At 41.1% G+C, this 20021-nt stretch overlaps 1 protein-coding gene across 1 annotated transcript in view; it reads right to left on the minus strand.

Annotated features, from left to right (window-relative positions):
- dip2ba (DIP2 acetate--CoA ligase B (putative)a) overlaps window positions 1–20021 on the minus strand; it is a 65895-nt gene that overhangs the window by 9094 nt on the left and 36780 nt on the right. The window contains exons 23-37 of the mRNA XM_088330606.1: window positions 18152–18353; window positions 17968–18080; window positions 14771–14851; window positions 13655–13778; window positions 12389–12510; window positions 12200–12311; window positions 10456–10565; window positions 7227–7357; window positions 6983–7151; window positions 5616–5786; window positions 1436–1497; window positions 1316–1373; window positions 1165–1239; window positions 435–609; window positions 254–377 (exon numbers count right to left, since the gene is read on the minus strand). Coding sequence (XP_088186732.1) covers window positions 254–377; window positions 435–609; window positions 1165–1239; window positions 1316–1373; window positions 1436–1497; window positions 5616–5786; window positions 6983–7151; window positions 7227–7357; window positions 10456–10565; window positions 12200–12311; window positions 12389–12510; window positions 13655–13778; window positions 14771–14851; window positions 17968–18080; window positions 18152–18353 — 1829 coding nt within the window. The remainder of the gene's footprint in view (window positions 1–253; window positions 378–434; window positions 610–1164; window positions 1240–1315; window positions 1374–1435; window positions 1498–5615; window positions 5787–6982; window positions 7152–7226; window positions 7358–10455; window positions 10566–12199; window positions 12312–12388; window positions 12511–13654; window positions 13779–14770; window positions 14852–17967; window positions 18081–18151; window positions 18354–20021) is intronic.

Here is a 20021-nt window from a genome sequence, read left to right on the forward strand (position 1 = left end):
TTTCCTGCGATATCCTCAAGGATGCTAAGTGCCCACTAGCCTGAGTCACATGAGATACATGCAAGACATATCACAACTTGGACCAGTCTCCGTGCACTACCTTGTAAATATTTTTGCTCATTTATCCTGACAATCTTTGATCTCATTTCCGTCTTTATTAAGTGTCTATCCTGGAGTGCCATATACAATTTCATTGCGAATAATGTCCACAACATTGTTATCAATGACAACAAAGACTTCTATACCAGCTCACCTCTCGGCAATGCTGCGATGAGCTCGAGACACGGACGTTTCAATGTCAATAGGATGGTAGCGTAAGCCCCGTAGTTCCAGCGTTTCGTCCAGGTAGCCCACCACAAATAAGGCATCATGGCGATCTGGAATACAAAAAGTGTGAAGTTTTCCAAACAGCTTCTTTAAACACAGCAGCTTACCTCCACTAGCATCCAGGAGCTCGGTTCTCGTGATGAAGCCAAGGTAGCCTGTTCTGGCCCATAGCGTGTTGGGATCCCCAAAACTTAGTTTGGTGTTGAAGTGGTCCGCCTGCAGACTTTCTTCACCGTAAATAGTGTAATAGCCACTTGCACTGTGAGAACTGTTGACCCAGATCTACACACAGGCGCACCCAAGAAAATCAGTGTTTTGACTCATAAATACAGCCATACCTTGTTTTTTATACCCAAAAAGTCCCAGGATAGACAAAACCCACAAAGTAGAAGCATTTATGTATCTATTAGATCAGTAACATATTTGACTGGCTTGTTACCAAGCCTGCAGCACCTATTTTGATTCCACCTACCACTTCAGTAATTTCCAAAACCTGATAACAATCCACTGAGCACCCGGTGGTGATCACCATTGATTTAATATTCTGACTTTCCTCGAAGTCCGATTTAATCGATCAATTTATCTTCAAATGAACGAGCCGCTTGAATACTAGCTGAAGCAGTGCTTTGCAGTTTGTTTCGGGCAGGTGGACAGATGACTTGTGCCTGTTTGACTGACAGCATACACTAGCCTATAATAGTCGCGCACTCAGACAGTCATGCCCACCTGAAACAAGGCTTACTGTTACACCGAACTCCCCAACTGCAGAAATACTCAATCACACAAACATTTTTTTTTAAAAAAACAAGCTAAAGCAGTATAAATCAACTAATTTACCTCGCCAAGGTGGGAATCTCCCAGTGGTCCTCGGGTCTCTGGGTTGACAATGATGACGCGCACACCTGGAAGAATCTTCAAGCAAAACACATTTAGCTCCTAAGATGGCCAGTCTGTGTCGGTGTGCCAGTCATCATTAATCAACACTCACGGTGCCCGACTCCATGAGGGGAAGACACTGCGGTGCTCCTCGCTCCACCAGCCTCACCCTTAGTGACACAAACAAATGCTTTAGCGTTAAAAAGTTTGCGATTCTCGTGCCGAGATTTACCTGTCATGACGTAATGACTTCATATCGACGTAGACAGTGGAAGGGTCTGGTCCAGCAGTGCCCTACAACACAACCAAGATAACAAACTCAGGTCATGTTTATTTGTGACACCCTTAATCACAAGGAGTCTCAAAGGGCTGCACAGACTATTGCAGACTACTATGACACCATCCCCTGATCCAAAACCTACATGAGGGCAAAGAAAAACTCAAAAACCTCAAGTCATGTTCATTTGTATAGCCCTTAAACACAAAGAGTCTCAAAGGCTAGCACAGACCACATACTATTACAGACTACATACTATTATGACACCATCCCCTGATCTAAAACCTACATGAGGGCTAGGAAAAACTCAAAAACCTCAAGCAAAGTCATGATATTTTGTAAGGCTCTTAATCACAAGGAGTTTCAAACGGCTGCACAGACTATTGCAAATCCTACACGAAGGCAAGGAAAAACTCAACCGTAAATATCCAAGCTGTACAGTAACCAGGTGTTGGAATAATGTACATACGTTATTCAAATTTACTATAATTTATGTGTGTTATATGTTTTCTTGTGAGATATTGTGCTTACAAAATAAGATATTCTCTCAGCAAAAATCTTCCACTACACCCTGGCAAGAGATAATAAAAGGTGTGAATCAGTTACAGATTTGACCGGAAGGCCAAGGATCTTTTCCTGAATATATTGAAAGAGAGTTAATCAGTCACATTTCAAATAACAAGTTGTTGTGCAAAAACTGGAACATTTAACCTTCAAATGCTTTCTTCTGTTTAGCAGTCGAAACCACCTTGTAGCTAGGGCGTTCCTTTTCTGAATAAAAGGCAAGGTGGGGGAAGGCTGCTTTGGAGTGAGTTGGAGGAACTGTAACCAAAAGCAGTTTTCCGTTCGCTTCCCTTGCAAGTAAACCATACACAATTATCTGTCTTTTTTGTATACAGGTTTTTGTTACAAGTGTTGGGTTGAACCTGACACCAGGGTTTGTATTATACAAATGTTCCCTCTAAGCTTTCACATGTCTGAGCAATCACAAAAAGTCTGAGCATCTCTTGAAAACAAAGGTGAGCAACATCAATCCTGCGTGTGACAACCAAATCATTTTTAAACATGTTCAAAACCTGAGATCAATTCAAGTTACATTTTTGCTGAGTTAATGCTAGTAAATTCTTTTTTCACATATTATTAAATTGGCTTATGTACTATTGGAAAGGTTGCAAACGTGTTGTTTTTACAACAACTTTTACATGAGAGTTCCATTTAAAAAAAAATATATAATTTCTGACAAAATACTAACATTTTCTGGACTTATTTGTTTGGTTGTATAATATAGAACTGGATTTAATCACACTTTTTTTAGTGGTGGTAGTCTTGGCAAAAATATTGACTTAATATATTAGAAAATCATTTGATCGTAACACCTGACTTTTTGGCAACCTACAACTCAAGAAAAAGATAATATTTTTCATGTAAATGTGAAGTCAGATTCCTGTGACTTTTAACAACACAAAAGAAGCAAAAAATGTCATGTTATTTTTAAATCATGGTCAAACAGAATGAAACATGTTTAACACGCCGCGCAAAGGCAGAAACTAACTGAAAGTTACATCCAAGGGGGATCCACCATTTTGACAGTGAGGACCAGCTCCACCGTTACCCCGCTCCCCACCCTCCCCTTTTCTGCTGCAACTCACGCGGGCACTTACTGTTTACTCAATCTCGTGTTGATGATGACTTCAAAATACCGCGTTAAAAACACACAGAGGGAGTGCGTTGTTTTTACATGCATGTACTGTAACTCTGGCTGAATTTTCTAGGCAATTAATTATGCAATTTTGAGCCCTGGTTTTTAGGTGCGGGATAGATTTTCTTTTTGCAATTGCGCATGCGTGAGACCTAGTGGGAACATTGTTATTATACTTCTTTCATGGACAGATTCAAACTATTTTAAGGGACTTTCAAAGACAATTATCCAATTTCTCCAGTACAATTAAAAGGAGATATCCAGTGTGAATCGTGTATTTTGCAGATCCACAAATAATTCAGCAATTTACTGATGTGATTTTTAACTGTGCATGTGCATTTATCAAAACATGATTTTTGGATCTTGAGTAATTCAAGAATATTTTTGTGGACATAAACTAGAGGTGCACGATTTGGGGGGGAAAACCTAATTGCGATTTTTCAGGCCAGTTTTGCAATTTCGATGAGATACTCGATCAGTGGGGGAAAAAAAAAATACTACATAAACATATTTATGAGGAATACCTGGAATATGATAAATTGTTTTGTTTTTAAAATTTTTTAAAGAATAACCCATGCGGTCATTGTAAACCCTACTCAGGCATCCAAGGGTTAAGACTAGTGACATCCTTTAAACTTAAGTAGACAGTGCCCTCTTCTGGAGAGCTTTGTTAGGGTTGTTGTCGGCTCACAGGAGGCTCAAATTTGCCTCCGATTGGCCGGTGCTGTTAAAAGCCGAACTGTGACAATTCTGGTAGGCCAAACGCTCCATCAGTCAAATAACATTTGGGAATTAAAATTCCCTGAAAAAAATGCAGTGTCTTGCAGTGACACAATCGTACTACGTCACATCGCAATATTGATTGGATTTTGGGGAATTGTGCAGCTCTAATCTGAACAATTAGCGTGTAAATATTTTTAAGACAAATCTCTCCTCAAAGAGGTGTTGGTTTAAATGACGATAATATGTAGGTCACCTATCAGTTAGAGGAACTTCTTTCCATTGCAATTTACCAATAGGGAAACGCTACCTTAAGTTATTACATGGCCCATAATAAATGTCGATAATTGATACATGATCCTTTCACTATTACACCTCTCATAGTGCCCTGTTTATGTGTAGCATGCACATGTCCTCCTGGGCTTGATCCGTAGGGGGCGATGACGCTTCATAGGACAATGCCATATACAGTGGAACCCCGGTTCTTGACCATAATCCGTTCCAAAATCCTGTTCGAAAACCGATTTGTTCGATAACCGAAATCATTTTCCCATTAAAAATAATGTAAATAGTTTTAATCCGTTCCAACACCCTGAATGTTTACCTTGAATGTTTAACGTAAACTAAAGCTAATCCAGGCTAATCGTACGTTCGCGTTATCGTAATCTTCCGTACGAAAGATTAAGCTAACATGAACGTGTAAAAATAAAAAATCAGGTCGTTTACAAGTCATTTAGCACCCGGGTCTCCACAACAAGTGGTGAGCGGTTCATTGGAAAGGGGGCTCCGTTCCAACACCCTCAATGTTGGGCTCCGTTCCAACACCCTGAATGTTTAACTTGAATGTTTAACGTAAACAAAGCTAACCCAGGCTAATCGTACGTTCGCGTTATCGTAATCTTCCGTACGAAAGATTACGCTAACACGAACGTGTAAAAATTAAAAAAAAAGGGATAAAGAAAATAATTATGCATAGGATTTCTTACCTTTGTGGTGGTCAGCAGAAGCCATGCTGTATTCCCTAGCAAGATCAGACACTCGCACACCTTCATATTTTGCTATTATTTCTTTCTTAAATGCAATAGTTGTACGCACTACTTTTCTTTTTTCACCTGTAGCAACTTTGCTGCTTGCACTGACTTTCTTCTGAGGCATAATTAGGGGCTAAAACACTTCGTACACCTATATTAAAAGCGAAAGCAAAACGAAGCACGTGATAACAGTTGGTCACGAAAAGAGCGATCTACACCCGTACGCCGCTCAGCATCGCATCCTAGCGTACCCACTCACGCATTACCGGCGTTCGAACTCCGATTTTTTGACCGAACAGCGAAGCAAGAATTTCTCGAAATTTTTGGTCGGACTCCGATTTGTTCGAACCGAGAGGCGTTCGAAAACCGAGGTTCCACTGTAATCTAATTCCAACTGCCCTAATCACAGGGGAAGAAGAAATACAATGGCAAAGTGAAGCCACCAGTGAGCAGCGTCAGTCAAGTCAAAGAATACACTGACTCAGTGTATTCTTTGACTTGAAAAGCGCTATATAAATGCAGACTATTTACCATTTACTTGTGAAACACGGCAGCAATTTTAACCCTAAACAATCACATCACCCAAAATTCAATCACTTTTAAATTCTTAAAAACACAAGATTAAAATTCAAGCAATTTCAAGTATATCAAGCACCCGTACAAACCCCCGAGTAACTTTCCCTACCTGCATACAAATGGCCAGGTTGACCCTGGAGCCGAAGGCGGTGCTGACGGCACGTGAGGACAGGCCGACATCTTTGAAGAGCTTGGAGAAGGACTGCGTGAGCGACAGTCTGGGCCGTTCCTCGGCTATTACAACGCAGCTTCGCACGCACGACAGATTCAGGCCACGTGCCTGTAAAAAACACAACCGAGACTTAGTATTTGTCCCTGATATACCGTAAATTCCGGACTATAAGCCGCTTCTTTTTTTCCCAAACTTTCAACCCTGCGGCTTATTCAGTGAAGCGGCCAATTTATGTAATTTTTCTAACGGCCGCCAGCGGCGCTCGAGTACAAAAGGTAAGATTTAGACTGTAACTTCTTAGCTCATGCACAAATTAAATTAGCGTAGACATATTCTCATCATGCAAATTGCAAAAAGAAAGGCACATGACGCAACTTTCAAGCTAAACGCAATCGAACAGTCCGATATAGAAGGAAACATAGCTACCGCACGTAAACTTTACTTTGCGAGCGTGATGTTAGCGTGCTTTTGAATAAGGGAGCGTGACAAATTCACTTTCCCATACTGAAGGAAGGCGACTTTGATGATGTCAATTATAAGAAGGAAGATGAGGACGGTTTACCGTGCTTACTACAAGTACGGTATGTTTTTTTAACAGATCTGTTTACTGTGTTGCGAGCGTGTTGCTAGTAGCGTTTTGCTACCCTACACAGGCACGGTTTGGGATGAAAGTTATAATATTATTATTAAAGCTTTGTAAACTCGGTGTACCGTCTTTCTTTGTAAATATGTGTAACCATGTATAATATGCATTTGCAACTGTATATTTTTGTAATGTATTTATTTTAGAAACTTATTCTGATATGTTTTGTACGAGCAAATGAGAAAGAAGGGGCGGGGCAAACGCGGGCTGACGGGAAGTGGAGTAAAGGTGAGACGTGTTTGTGGACGCGGCCGACAATAGTGGATATATAATTTTTCCCACCCTTACCTTTGGAAATATACTTTTTTCCTTGGATTACTTTCAACAGGCACCCGGACTCTGCAGGTCTGCATTAAATTTTAAGTACCGGTATAATTTCTGTTCATTTTGCCGGCTGTGTTTATCGGACTTTATCGGGTATGGGTTAATTTCGTGTTTGTATCGCGTTTTTTCGATGTGGGCGCATGCGGCTAATATACAGGTGCGGCTTGTGTATGTACAAAATCGGTTATCCTCCCGAAATGTAGTGGGTGCGGCTTATAATCAGGTGCGCTCTATAGTCCGGAATTCACGGTAAATCTGTTCTTTTGAAAAGAAAAAATTACTATATTTTCTGGGCTACAATTCAGTGGATCATTTCAAAAGCGTGGGGTACTCTAACCTTAAGCAGCTCAGTTTGGGTCCCGAGGCCTTTGGTGCAGAGCTCCATGACCGAGTAGGAGCAAAAGGTGTCTCGGATCTTGTACTGGCTGAGCGTGTTCAGCCACAGAGGAAGTGAGCTTTCCAGCTCCAGGGGCGGGATGAGGATTGACTGGTGACCTGAGTAAACACTGCACAGCACCAAAAAAGGTCACTTTTGCGACAAATACTTACAATTGTCATCGTCTTTGCACTTCCTTCTATACCTGGAGCAGCACCACATGACAAAGCCTAGGCCGCAGTATGGATCCAGGCAGATGGCTATTTGGCGCGAGGAGTAGAGCTCACACTGCAGCTTGATGGAACGACACAAAGTGCTGATAGCAGCATGTGACATCTGGTAAAAAAAAAAGAAGGCACCTCTTTAAATGCAGCTTAGATTAACGGTAAACAACTAAAGGTGGCGTCCGTAACTATTGTCTTGGATGACGCCATCTTCTTGCTAAAATCATTGTTGCAGCTCCTTCTATTGCGCGTGCAAGTATGTGAAATTCTTAAACGCGCTCAAATAAACTCTTTTACATCTTTTTGGGGGTTTGGGTTGGCATTTGTACTGTATTTGGAAGAGTTCTTTTCTTACTAACACCATTTTCATCCAAGAATAAAAGGAAACTGCGAGCATGCGTGTGAAATCACTCTCCACCCCAGTGGCACAACTCTATCTGCGATTTACAGATGCAATTTTTAATCTTGCGTCTACAAGTTTCCTAGAGTACATTGCGAATATATTTGTAGATCTGAACAATACATGTGTAAATATTTTTGAGACAGATCTTGACCCATATAGGTGTAAAACGACAGTAATATGTAGTTTACATTTTCAGTTGCAGGAAGTTCTTACCATTACAATTTACCACAGGGAAAATCATTTTTGCAAGGACCATAATCCATCCATCCATTATCTGCACCGCTTATCCTCAGTAGGGTCGCGGGGGTGCTGGAGCCCATCCCAGCTATCTTCGGGCAGTGGGCAGGGGACACCCTGAACTGGTTGTCAGCCAGTCGCAGGGCACACACGGACAGACAACTCGCTCGCTCATTCACACCTAGGGACAATTTGGACTGGCCAATTCACCTGACATGCATGTTTTTGGAATGTGGGAGGAAACCGGAATGCCCGGAGGAAACCCACGCAAGCACGGGGAGAACATGCAAACTCCACACAGGGGGTTTGATTTCACGACCTCAGAACTGTGCCGCACACGCGCTAACCACTGCGCCGCCGTGCTGCCCTAGGACCAAAATAAATAATTTATTATTATAATTTAGATTGTATTAGTGCAAGGATTACTTGTTTTATAGTGCCCTGTTTAGCATGCACCTGTACCCTTGGGCGCGACCTGCAGGGGGCGATGATGCCTCATCGGAAAATGTTATGCAAACTAATGCCAGCTGCGGTTAATCACAAGGGAAGAAGAAATAGAATGGAAAAGCGAAGCCACCAGAGAGCTGTCTCTCCCTAATTTTTAAGCAGGTTTGTTGATAAACATGGCAACAATTTCAAGCATTTACAAGCACTTCAACCAAAATCCAAGCAAAATTCAAGGATTTCAAGCACCTGTATGAACCACTGTTGTTCTTTGGACGTGTGCTTGATGCCCTTAAAGAGTTCAGTCAACTCGTTATGCTGCTGTGCATAATTAACTATAATGAAGCTTATTTGTCATCTCATTGATGAATTGGACATTTCATAAATCCGTTTTTTTTATTAGAAAAAAAAATAGCCTAGAACATGTTGGCAAATGTGAATTTCCCTGCGGGGATGAATAAAGTATCTATCTATCTATCTATCTAAATGTACTTGGACAGTAGGTAATTCTTTTGTGCGAAATTCTAAATCAACTGAAGAATTTATTGTGATCAGGGTTCTTACATCTTTTTCAAAGCCAAATTTCAGCACTTTTTAAGGACTTTCAAAGCCCACTTTCCAATTTTTCCTGTACCATGAAAATTAAATCAGTTGTAAATCAGGTATTTTGCAGAGGCAATTTACATATGCAATTATTAATCTTGTGTGTGCATTTATCAGAAATATAAATTACATATAAATCTAGAGTAAATCGAGAAAATATTTGTATTAGAGACAAATCGCTCCCTAGATAGCAGTTGGGTAAAAAAATAATATGTAGCTTACAATTTCAGTTGCAGGGAGTACCCATTACAATGTAAATAAATGTCCATAACTGATAATTAATCCTTACACTAATATACTTTTCATGATGCCCAGTTTAGGTGTAACATGGACCTGTCCTCTCGGGCGAGGACACTGGATAGGACGATGTTATACAAACAAATGCCAGCTGCCATTAATCATGACAGAAGAAGAAATGCAATGGCAAAGCGAATCCACCTGGGAGCGGTGTCTCCCTCATTTGTAAGCAGACTTGTTGATAAACATGGCAACAATTTCAGGCATTTACAATCACTCCACCCAAAATGCTGGCCAGTTTCAATCTTTGAAAACACAACATTAAATATCAGGCATTTTCAGTGAGCAACTGTACAAACCCTGATTGTTTTTTAACATTCTTATTATTTTAACAATAGAGGTCAAAAGTTTTAAGATGAAAAACCTTATCACAGACAATAAATTTAAGTGTCAGGATTCCTGATGTGAATCACCTGTGCCCGCTCGTTTGGCGCCAACTGCCTCGGACTCTGATTGGCTCCCTGTCCCTATTTAAACCCACTCCTACCCGTCCCCTGTTGTCAGTCCATCTGCGAACCTCAGTTAACACTAGGCAAGCCTTTTTCGACCCCAACTTCCACCTGTTTTTTGCTCCCGTCTGTACCCTGATTTCGACCTGTTTTTGATCCCGACCACGTCTACTCTCCGGTCCCGGCTTTCGACCTCTTTTTGTCCCCGACCACGTCTACTCTTCTTTCCTGGCTTACAACTCGCTTAAGACCCCGACCACGTTTTTGCTCTCCCGTCCCGGCTACTGACCCATTTTTCCGTTCCCGACACCGCCATCGCTCACCACGGAAGATCCACTTCCGTGTTCAGAGCTGCCTCCTTCCCGCGTCCAGCAATCACTGGATTGTGGGCGCAACCCTTTCTCTTTCTTCCAGTAAGAAACGCAACGCAAGTGGGTCCTGTCTCCGTTCTGGTCCTGACATTAATATTGTTTTTGCGAGCTAGGGACGCATACATTAATCCATAACAAACAAAAAGTTTTTTTTGTTTGTTATGAAAATTGGTAATAGTGACTTAGTATTTGTTGGTGTTTATTCATTAATCTAAGTTTTTAAATATATATGAAATTGTCTACACTATAAGTATACGTTTGACGTTTAAATGTATCCTGACACATTTCTTGTTGAATGGACATCACATACAGGGAGTTAACTGTATTTAACCTTCATGCAGTACTGTTCACAATTTATTAGCTTTTTTAGAACAAATATTTAAATTCAAAGTGAGCAAAATATTACCTTTACTCCAGTTAACATGCCCGTGGTTGACACACTGAAGTCTAGGTAAGCCAGCATCTCGGCAGTCGGAGGCTTATAGATCTGCGGTGGCCGCTTTCTTGGTAGATCATCTAAAGGAGTAAAAAAATCATCATTTCAAAAGTCATTTTACATGACAACTTGTGGGGTCTGAGAAGCAGACCACTGATGTGTGGAGGAGCTATAAATTGGCTAACGGTAGAAAAATTATCAGGCAATGACTTGTTAAGTTTTTAACCAGCTGCAGCGGGGAGAGCAGCGGGAGGAACAAGCAACTCGCTTGTCCACACTCACTCACTCTGGGTCACCCCCATCTGTCTGTGTGTTTTATTGAAACCACAAGACATAAAGAAGTACTGGTATGTTGAAACAAAGACAAAAGACCACCCCCATGGAGAAGTAGAGACACCTTTAAACAAAGACAGGAAGACTAAGAGACTCCAAAAGGAATATCAACTGATTAGAAGTACACACCTTGAGCAAATACGTTTAAGCCTACTTTACACAACTCCAATTAAAAACTGCAGACAACAGTAAATAATGTGCAGCACTCCCAAAATGTTTCTTTGTACCTTTGTTTTTTGCGCCTTCAAAAATGGAATAAAAATTTCAAAACTGCATTTTGTATTTCCCTGAGTTGTCTCTGTGTGAAATTTAAAATAGTTTGATAATCTAAAACCTTCGTGAGTGATAAAAATGCAAAAAACGCAGAAATCGGGAAGGGGGCTATTACATTTTAACGGCACAGGACTTTATTTTGTATGGGTATATTCAAATTAGATGGGAGACAATGCATTTTGAAAAGAGCATGTTTTGTGTTTGTCATCCTGAGCTTTAAAAAGGGAACACCAGCCCCCTAGCAAGCGAGTCGCCATATTGTTTTACCTGTTAATTACTCGAAGAGGTCAGGGATCAGGAAGGAATTTCAAGACAATTTCAAGCTAAGAATTTGAATAATCTTAGCATGCAATTTTGTATTGTATTAAATATTATAAGGGCAGCAGGGTGGAGCAGTGGTTAGCACGTTAGCACAGTTCTGAGGTCATGAGATAGAACCTTCCTGTGTGGAGTTTGCATGTTCTCCCCATGCTTGCGCGGGTCACTCCGCTTTCCTCCCACATTCCAAAATCATGCATGTCAGGTTAATTGGCCGGTCCAAATTGTCCCTAGGTGTGAATGAGCCAGCGAATTGTCTGTCCCTGTGTGCCATGCGAGTGACTGGCAACCAGTTCAGGGTGTCCCCCGCCCAATGCCCGAAGACAGCTGGGATGGGCTCCAGCACCCCCTGTGCCCTACTGAGGATAAGCGATGCAGGGAAGTATTGACGGACAAAGTATAATTAACATCACATGATTATAACTGTGGCACGCCGAGTGAGTGGTTAGCCCGTCCACGGCTGAGTTCTGAGGTCATGGATTAAAATCCAGCTACTAGCCTTACTGTGTAGAGTTTGCATGTTCTCCCCGTGTTTGCGTGGGTTTCCTCCCACATCCCAAAAACATGCATGTCAAGTTAATTGAGCGAGTGAGTTGTCTGTCTCTGTGTGCCCTGCCCGAGAATGGCTGGGATGTGCTCCGGCACACCCGCAACCCTACTGAGGATAAGTGCTGCAGATAATGGATGGATGGATGAAATATTATAGAGAATAATTTGGTTTAATTTGAATTTCCCCTGTAATTCCTATTTTTTCAACGGTTTGTCATTAAAACACACACAAATGTCAGACCTGTGTCAATGATGGTGGGCCAGGTTTTGACATTAACGCTGGCGGCTGCTTCTCGGGACCTGAGAATCCTCATTAGAGGCTGAGTAGTAAGGATGCAGACTGCTTTGCTCACCTGGAGGACACAGACAGGATTATACATTCATAAGCAAACAATTCACACGACACAACATCAAGGTAGCACATACTCACGTCGATAATCATGCGGACAGTTGGGAGAGTAGCAGCCAGATTTTGGGGGTGGGGTGGCCTCACTGTCACGGGGATGACACCAGCATAGAGGCAGCCGTAAAAGGCAGCTATCAGGTCAATACCTGCATGCGGAGGGGAAGAGCACTTTAGACACTTTGGTTACTAAAATTATTTGTTTATACACGTTAAAAATAGAAATTGATAATGGGCAACCAACAGGGTCTTGTTTTTGGATGATCAATATTTGGTGACAAATAAAAAAGTAGACACAAATTAGCCGTGATAATGCTAGCTGCTAATGTTGCTAATTAGGTAGCTAATTCTATCATTCACTGTGAATTAGAATTAGAATAGAATTTACTTTTATTGTCATTCTTTGTAACCATGCACACAGAATGAAATAGATAGATAGATAGATACTTTATTCATCCCTGTAGGGAAATTCACACTTCCAGCAGTCTACCCTGTTGTTTATTAACAGATTAACATGATGCCCTAGGGGTGCTTGTAGCGGAGTGGATGACGTCACACGGTAGTCCAAAAGTTCGACATCCCTGCGGCAGATGGAATCTTTTTGCCCAAGGATACACCACCTCGTGTTAGCGAGTCCACATCCTCTCCGATTCCCGCAGGCTTTCGTGTCTCTGTATAGCGGCGCTGAAGCCGGATAGCTCCGGATAGCTCCGGTACGGGTTGCTTCGGGTGGCTATACGTTAGCTATAAAATGTCGATACACCTTTCAGATTCAGATCTACTTTATTGTCATTCTAGTACACGTGTATACAGAACGAAATGTCGATACATCTGACCCGCACCTTACAGTTAAACTGTAGCGAGCCGATGCAGCCGCAGCCAAACAGAGCGCCGCCATTTTAGACCCAACTGCTGTGTTGGGAGTCATTAGGTGACAATACATATAAACTGCACTGTCCTTTGAAAATTAGAATATTGAGATGAGATTCATTGTTTTCTCCTAATGCATTTTAAAAAAGCCTTTACTACGGATTGTTTAAAAATCAATGTCAATGTTATAGTGCCATCTGGCACTAATAAGCACTCTTAAGGATTTTTCTCGGAGCAGGCGCCCTACCATCTAGGCTACCGTGCTGTACGTTCATTCTAGCAACCCAGGCCAGTGACTCGAATAACTATCACCCAACCACAGTGCGTAGCCTGAGCAAGGGTAAGATCGGTGGACCAATTCTCGTGCAAGCCATGGCTAAACTAATAAAAATTATTGCATCTTATACTCCGAAACATATTCACCTGGAGGATAAAGCAGCACCACGTTGTCACCAGTGTTGAGGCCTCCTCGCTCTAGGAGGGTAGCTGTGATTTTCTCCGCTCGCTTATGCAACTGAGCACAGGTGGCCGTGTACACCGCCACCCCCTGTAGAGAGAACAGAGGAAGTACAATCAACCACCATCTGGAAACTACATCATACATAGTTTACCAATAGTCGTGGGACATCAGTGTCATGCACCTATTACACTGACTACAGATGCGATCCAGTGGTCGAACATAGACTTAAGCCGCAACAAATAAAAAACATTGAGATTGTACATGCATGAAGTCTATGGAATGTATGGGGTCCGTTGCCAGGGTTCATACCCCTTTTTCATGGCAACATTCAAGCACTCTTAAGGATTTTCGAGCCAAATTTCCAATTACTCTATTATTATTATTATTTTTTTTAAATCAAACGTTTGCTTTATTCCGATAAAAATTGGAAATTTCGGAATTTCGGTTTGTTTGGCAATTTGCATACTCGGCAGCCAATCAAAAGCCTGCATCGAATAACTTCGTGCTTCCTGACTTTCCCGAGCGTTATGTCGTGCATTTGCCTATCATTTTCCAAAGTAGACGGAGAACACAAGAAAAATGGATAAGTGGTAATCAAGCCAAAACCTCAGCCCCAGAAGAAACATTCAAAAGAAGCTAACAAAATGTATGACGCTACAAAACGTAAACGTACATTAAGAGCATCGTGGAAAAAGGTGTTCACGTGGCTTGTAGCAGATGACGCAACGCAAACGTTGCATGAATGAAGATGAGTAAATACAGGTACATACTGATAGCAGATGGAAAACAGCGATGTCATATTCATGCAGTGAATGTTATAAGTAGATTTATAATAAACTTAATTTTAAAGTGTTGTTCTGTTATATATTCTGATTATCAATCCTCAATACTTTGCAATGAGTTTTTTGCGATGAGACGTCTTATTGTGTTTCAAGATGTGAAAAATGGGGCAGGCAACTATATGGCTGGGCTGTTTCAGACACTGCTGTTACCCACTATTGTACTACTTGTCCAACACTGTCAATCAAGGTATCCATTCATCCATTTTCAGTAAACAGGTGATTGGGGTGGTTGCATACCTTGGCATTTAGCAGAACATAGAGAACATGGTCTGGGTCGGTCTGGGCTCTTGATTGGAGTGCATCAGATAAGAAATGGTGCTGAAATTGTAAAACAGATAAATGAAGGTCAATTTAAAAACACAGACGCATACAATGGGAGCAATCCCTTTAAAACATCACAGTGAAAATATGCAGTTTGTGAATGTGCACTCAGAAGCTCAAGCACTCAACAGTAGTGTATTGGTTTGCAGAGGTCTTTTTGCCAGGGCATACTGGGACCATCTGCACCTGCTAACCAGCCAAATACGTTGGGTTAGCAAAATGGCCACGGCTCCTTGGAACAAGTTGAAGAAAATATGTGCACTGTTCACAGCCAACATCTACATAGCAGCACACATTTCACATTTATGTCAATATATTGAACTCAATTACCACATTGGAACCATCAGACCACTAATCTAAATGTATGTTTAAAGATGTAGCACTCGTATCGTTTTTTTCTTTTCAGACCTATTTAACTTTTTGAAGGCGATGTCCAGTGTACGGTTGACCCAAATTAGAATTTTGATCATGAGGGAAGAGCACAAAGCGAGGAGGGGGCGGGGAGTCCCTTAGTTGCAGTTGGGCTATGAATAAGCCTTTTATATGTGTAGAGAAAAATGACGGGCTCCATATTACTAAATAAACCAAAAATAAATGTAATTGGCACAATTCTGCGTTGAAGTATTTGAATACTCAGCAGTAACAGAGCCAATGGCGCAATAAGTACTGTAAAATTCGGACTACAGGCCGCAACTTTTCTCCCAGGCTTTCAACCTTGCAGCTTATGCAAAAATGCTGCTAATTTATACATTTTTATCCGAGAACCGCCAGGGGCACCCAAGCAGTAAAGGTAAGAGTGGGACATGTGGAATATATGTATCGAGGAAGACAAAAGTTTAATGTAACTTCGCACATTGTGTAAGAATAAAACGAGCATGTACAAACCCTCAACATGGAAAAGGTGTCAATCGAAAGGGGAGGGCTAACAACCATATTGGGAATGATTTTACAGTTTATTTGTTAATGGAAATAATGCGGCAAAACGAAAGGATTACAAGAAAAAACGTCCAACGAATAAGACATGCTTTTATGCGGATTTCTTTTTATCTGTCGGGATTATTGTGTGTTTTGGAGTCAATATTTTACCTGGTTGGATTCTATGGATTGTCCCTGACGTAATGAAGCTATTTCCGCGGACATTCAAAGAAGTTGAAGCCAGCCAGGGGATGTACTGGTAAGTTACGCTGGCTTTATAGTTCTCAGGTATCTTGTTTCAGACTGATTGTGATGTTTCATGAGTATATTTAATAATGGTCATCATATCATGAATCTCAAGGGTTTAGGCTTTCCAATTATATGTGGCATGACATATTTCAGTGACTGGTGACATCGTACCGACACGTATTTTTTTTTTAATGAAAAGTCCGGTGGTCCACTGGCGGGCCGTCGGAATGTTAAAGGGTTAAGGAACCGTATATTATTGAAAACCTGTGTACCGTCTTTCTTTGTAAACATCTCGTTTCAATGTGGGCAATTGCGGCTCCGTCAGGTGCAACTTATGCATGAAAAAAATGGTTTTCCTTTAAAAATGTACTGGGTGTGGCTCATAATCAAGTGCGCCTTATTGTCCAAATTTTACGATGTTTAAGATAGATAGATACTTTATTCATCCCCGTAGGGAAATTCACACTTCCAGCAGTCTACCCTGTTGTTTATTAACAGATGAACATGATGCCCGAGGGGTGCTTGTAGCGAAGTGGATGACGTCGCGCCAGTCCAAAAATTCGACATCCCTGCGGCAGATGGAGAACTTTTCTTTGCGAAAATCCAGGGATACACCACCTCGTGTTAGCAAGTCCGTCCGCCTTCTCTCCGATTCCCCCCGGCTTTCGTGTCTCTGTTTAGCGGCGTTGAAGCCGGATTGCTCCGGGTAGCTCCGGGTGGCTACACGTTAGCGTCCGGAATGCTAAACGTGAGCCACGTTTCCGCAAAACACAGCAACTGCGCTCCCTGTGCGCTTCGATGTTTTCCAAAAGCACTCGATGATCTTATTTGGTCGTGAGTTCGCATTTACCATGATTACGGATGGTACCGAAGACTTATAACGCCGCTAGCCGCTTCGCTAGCTCCGGCTTTCCCTCCACGATGGGCCCCTTCATCACGCCGGCACGAGAATTCTTAAGGGCACGCATTTCTTGTGCGTTAAAACCCATGTCCATAGGATAGAAGTAATCCATAGTGTAGTTGTCAAAACGGGAAGAAAAAACACCGAAGATAGGAGCAAACAATAAAACAACAGGGCAGCTGCTGGAAAAGGCAGCCGCTCGTGGCAGCGCCGCTTTGAAGGACACTTTCATAACATTGACAGATATTATCCCACTTGTCTTTTGTTATAAAATAGTAACAAAAAAGGCAAATCGGAAAATGTATTTTTCTATAAATTATTACCCACCACAATAAGTTACAACATTGGCATAATCATATTTCTTTATCCAAAATGGGGTGCAAAAACACTTAAAGGTACCGTCTGGTTTTTTAAAAATTTTCGACTTGCTGACGCCATCTCCTGGCCTAAATCATCAATGAAGCCTCTGTCAAGCTGCTTGTGTGGTGCGTGCAAGTACATGCATTTCTTAGACCCGCTTGAATAAACATTTTGGACTGTATTGGAAACAGTCATTTTCTTACTTTTACTATATTCATGCTAAACTTACGGAAAACCGCAAGCACAAAATCACTCTCCAACCCGCCTACCTCCTCCCATTTTTGCCATCCTAATGTGTTGCTAGTCCTGTGATAAAAGTAAGATAAAAGGCTCTTTGAACTCAGTTTGGCATTGTTAAAACAGATAAAATATTCTACTTTACACTTCTTAAGGACAAATCAAACGATGTACCCCGACTTTAAATATGACTGCTACACAAATACTAAAAAACACTATAGGACTTTGCATGTTGTTTAACTATTTCCAGTGAACCAACCCTCCGATTTCAAAGTCTGTTTGCAAACAAAACATCGCTTTGCAAAGCTTTCCCTTCTTACCCTTACAATGTACAACTTTTGTATTTCCCCCTAGAACTTTAGGTGTACACGCAAGGTCTAGTGATGTTATTTTAGTATCAAAAATTGTGTAACACATTTGAATATGTTCCATGTAGTGTGCTTTGTGGTACCTTCCGTATCAAATCCTGTTCTTCGGCCATACACAATTCTCTGCCAGTAGCCTGGGCAATACGTTTTCCTGCCACTAGATTCCCCACCAGCATGGACGCTGGTCCAACATCCACTACACAGAGCAGATGGCAAAGTAAAAAAAAACTGTTTCATTGATTACTAGTGTCACTGAAGAAAACTCACCAGGCTGTTTCTGCCGTGGTTTGGGCATGTTGGTGACGCAGGTGTGTGGACACATGAGAATGTTGCAAGGGTGCAGGTTTCCCTCAAGGAAATTCTGCTTGGTTTCGCAAATATGTATGCCGCCGAGGGGCGTCTTTGGGAGGGTGTTGGCAGGGACAAGTGCCAGGCAGTATAGCCCCACCTGGTGGATGCTGTCAATGGCCTGCAGGCAGAAGGAAATTAACAGAGGAAATAAACAAATCAGAGTAATGGTAAGTCAACCCACATATGTTTTAATAATACAGGAGTTTGCAAATGCGGCATACTGATGAATTATGCATTTAAGGTGTAATTATTCATTCAGTGCCATAACATATTGATACATTTATGGAAGCAGAGTCCCCGAATACCAAAACAAAGTTACGTTTTTTTGTCTTATTTTAGAGTACAGAAAAACTTAAACATTAGAAAGTAGAGACGCCTTCTGAATGTAAATGTGCTAATCCATTTCAAGCCCTGCAAATGTATGATGTTTTTTTTAAATTATAAAAGAAAATCAGAACCTGAAACAAACACATATTAAAATTAGATTACTGCACAATAAATGTAAAATGAGTGACACATCATGTAAAAAAACAAAGAATAAAAGAAATGATTAAAAAAAAAAAAAAAAAAAAAACTTTTGGCAGGCTTCTTTGTTTACTGGTCCTAAGCAGTGATTTCTGATCCAATTATGTCGACTTTTGCAAGCTTTTGACAATCCGTAAGAAGGAGGTGTCATCATAATGAGCGATATCCTGACCTGTCAACACATTTTCTGGGTAATTCTTTTCCACAAATTCTGAAAATTCGTTACATTTTGCCAAAATGTCATTAATTTAAAGTGTGTCACTGTCCATATTTAGTCAGGATTATATATTTTCTTCATGTATTTAATTCCAGTTGTGTTTCATAATATCACCTTACCTCTTTGAGTGGAATACACAATAAAACACCCGAAACATCAGTTCATGAGATATCTTAACAAGAACATTCCTGAGGAGATCACATTAAGTCCAGCTTTCATATATGGGTTGAGCTGCTTGAATAAGATTTCCCAAAGATGATGGGGCAGTCATCAGTAGAGTAGTGTTCCATTCAACTAGATGTTCGTTTGACTTTTAAAATATTTTCAATAATCTTATGAACTGCCTTTTTATATAAGAATGACAGAATCACACTTTAATTTTTGCACATCTGAATTGCTACACTCATTGTCTGCTAGCTCATTTATGCCCAGAATGTATTCTGTAAACAAAATCTTCAAAGGAACTGTTCATCTGTTTTCAGCCTTTTTTTGAACACCTGCCATTTCTGTATCCGGAACCAATGAACATGCTGAGGAAAAAAAGCCATTCCTCAACAAAATATATCTAAATATGAGCAAAAATGCATGCACGCGGACAGAAAGGGGCAATGATGCTATGAGAATCGATCCTCAATTAGAAACACTGGAGTCCTTTAATGAGTCCTGTCGTCGCTATTAATTGTTGTTGGATCAACCAACATCTGAAGTAGTTCCGCTGTCAAAGACACCTTTACATCAGTGTTTGAAATAACGTCTGACCGGACGTTGCCCGGGCGTCCATCTTTTACGTCGGGCATACAACTTACAAAACGTCTCCGCCCAGGGGGCCGACAACTTTTTCAAGAAAAAATAAGAAATGAAATACATAAAACCAAAAGATTTTTTTTCACATTAAACATTTGCTTTATTCCGATTTCGAAATCTTTGTTCGGTTTGGACATTTCGGAATTTGGGTTCGTTTGGCAATTTGCATACTCTGCAGCCAATGAGAAGCCTGCATCAAATAACTTCGTGCTTCCGGACTTTCCCGAGCGTTATAAGGTC

The sequence above is a fragment of the Urocampus carinirostris genome, chromosome 3 (genome assembly GCF_059441175.1).
Source record: "Urocampus carinirostris isolate Australia breed hairy pipefish chromosome 3, RoL_Ucar_1.0, whole genome shotgun sequence".
NCBI classification, from domain to species: domain Eukaryota; kingdom Metazoa; phylum Chordata; class Actinopteri; order Syngnathiformes; family Syngnathidae; genus Urocampus; species Urocampus carinirostris.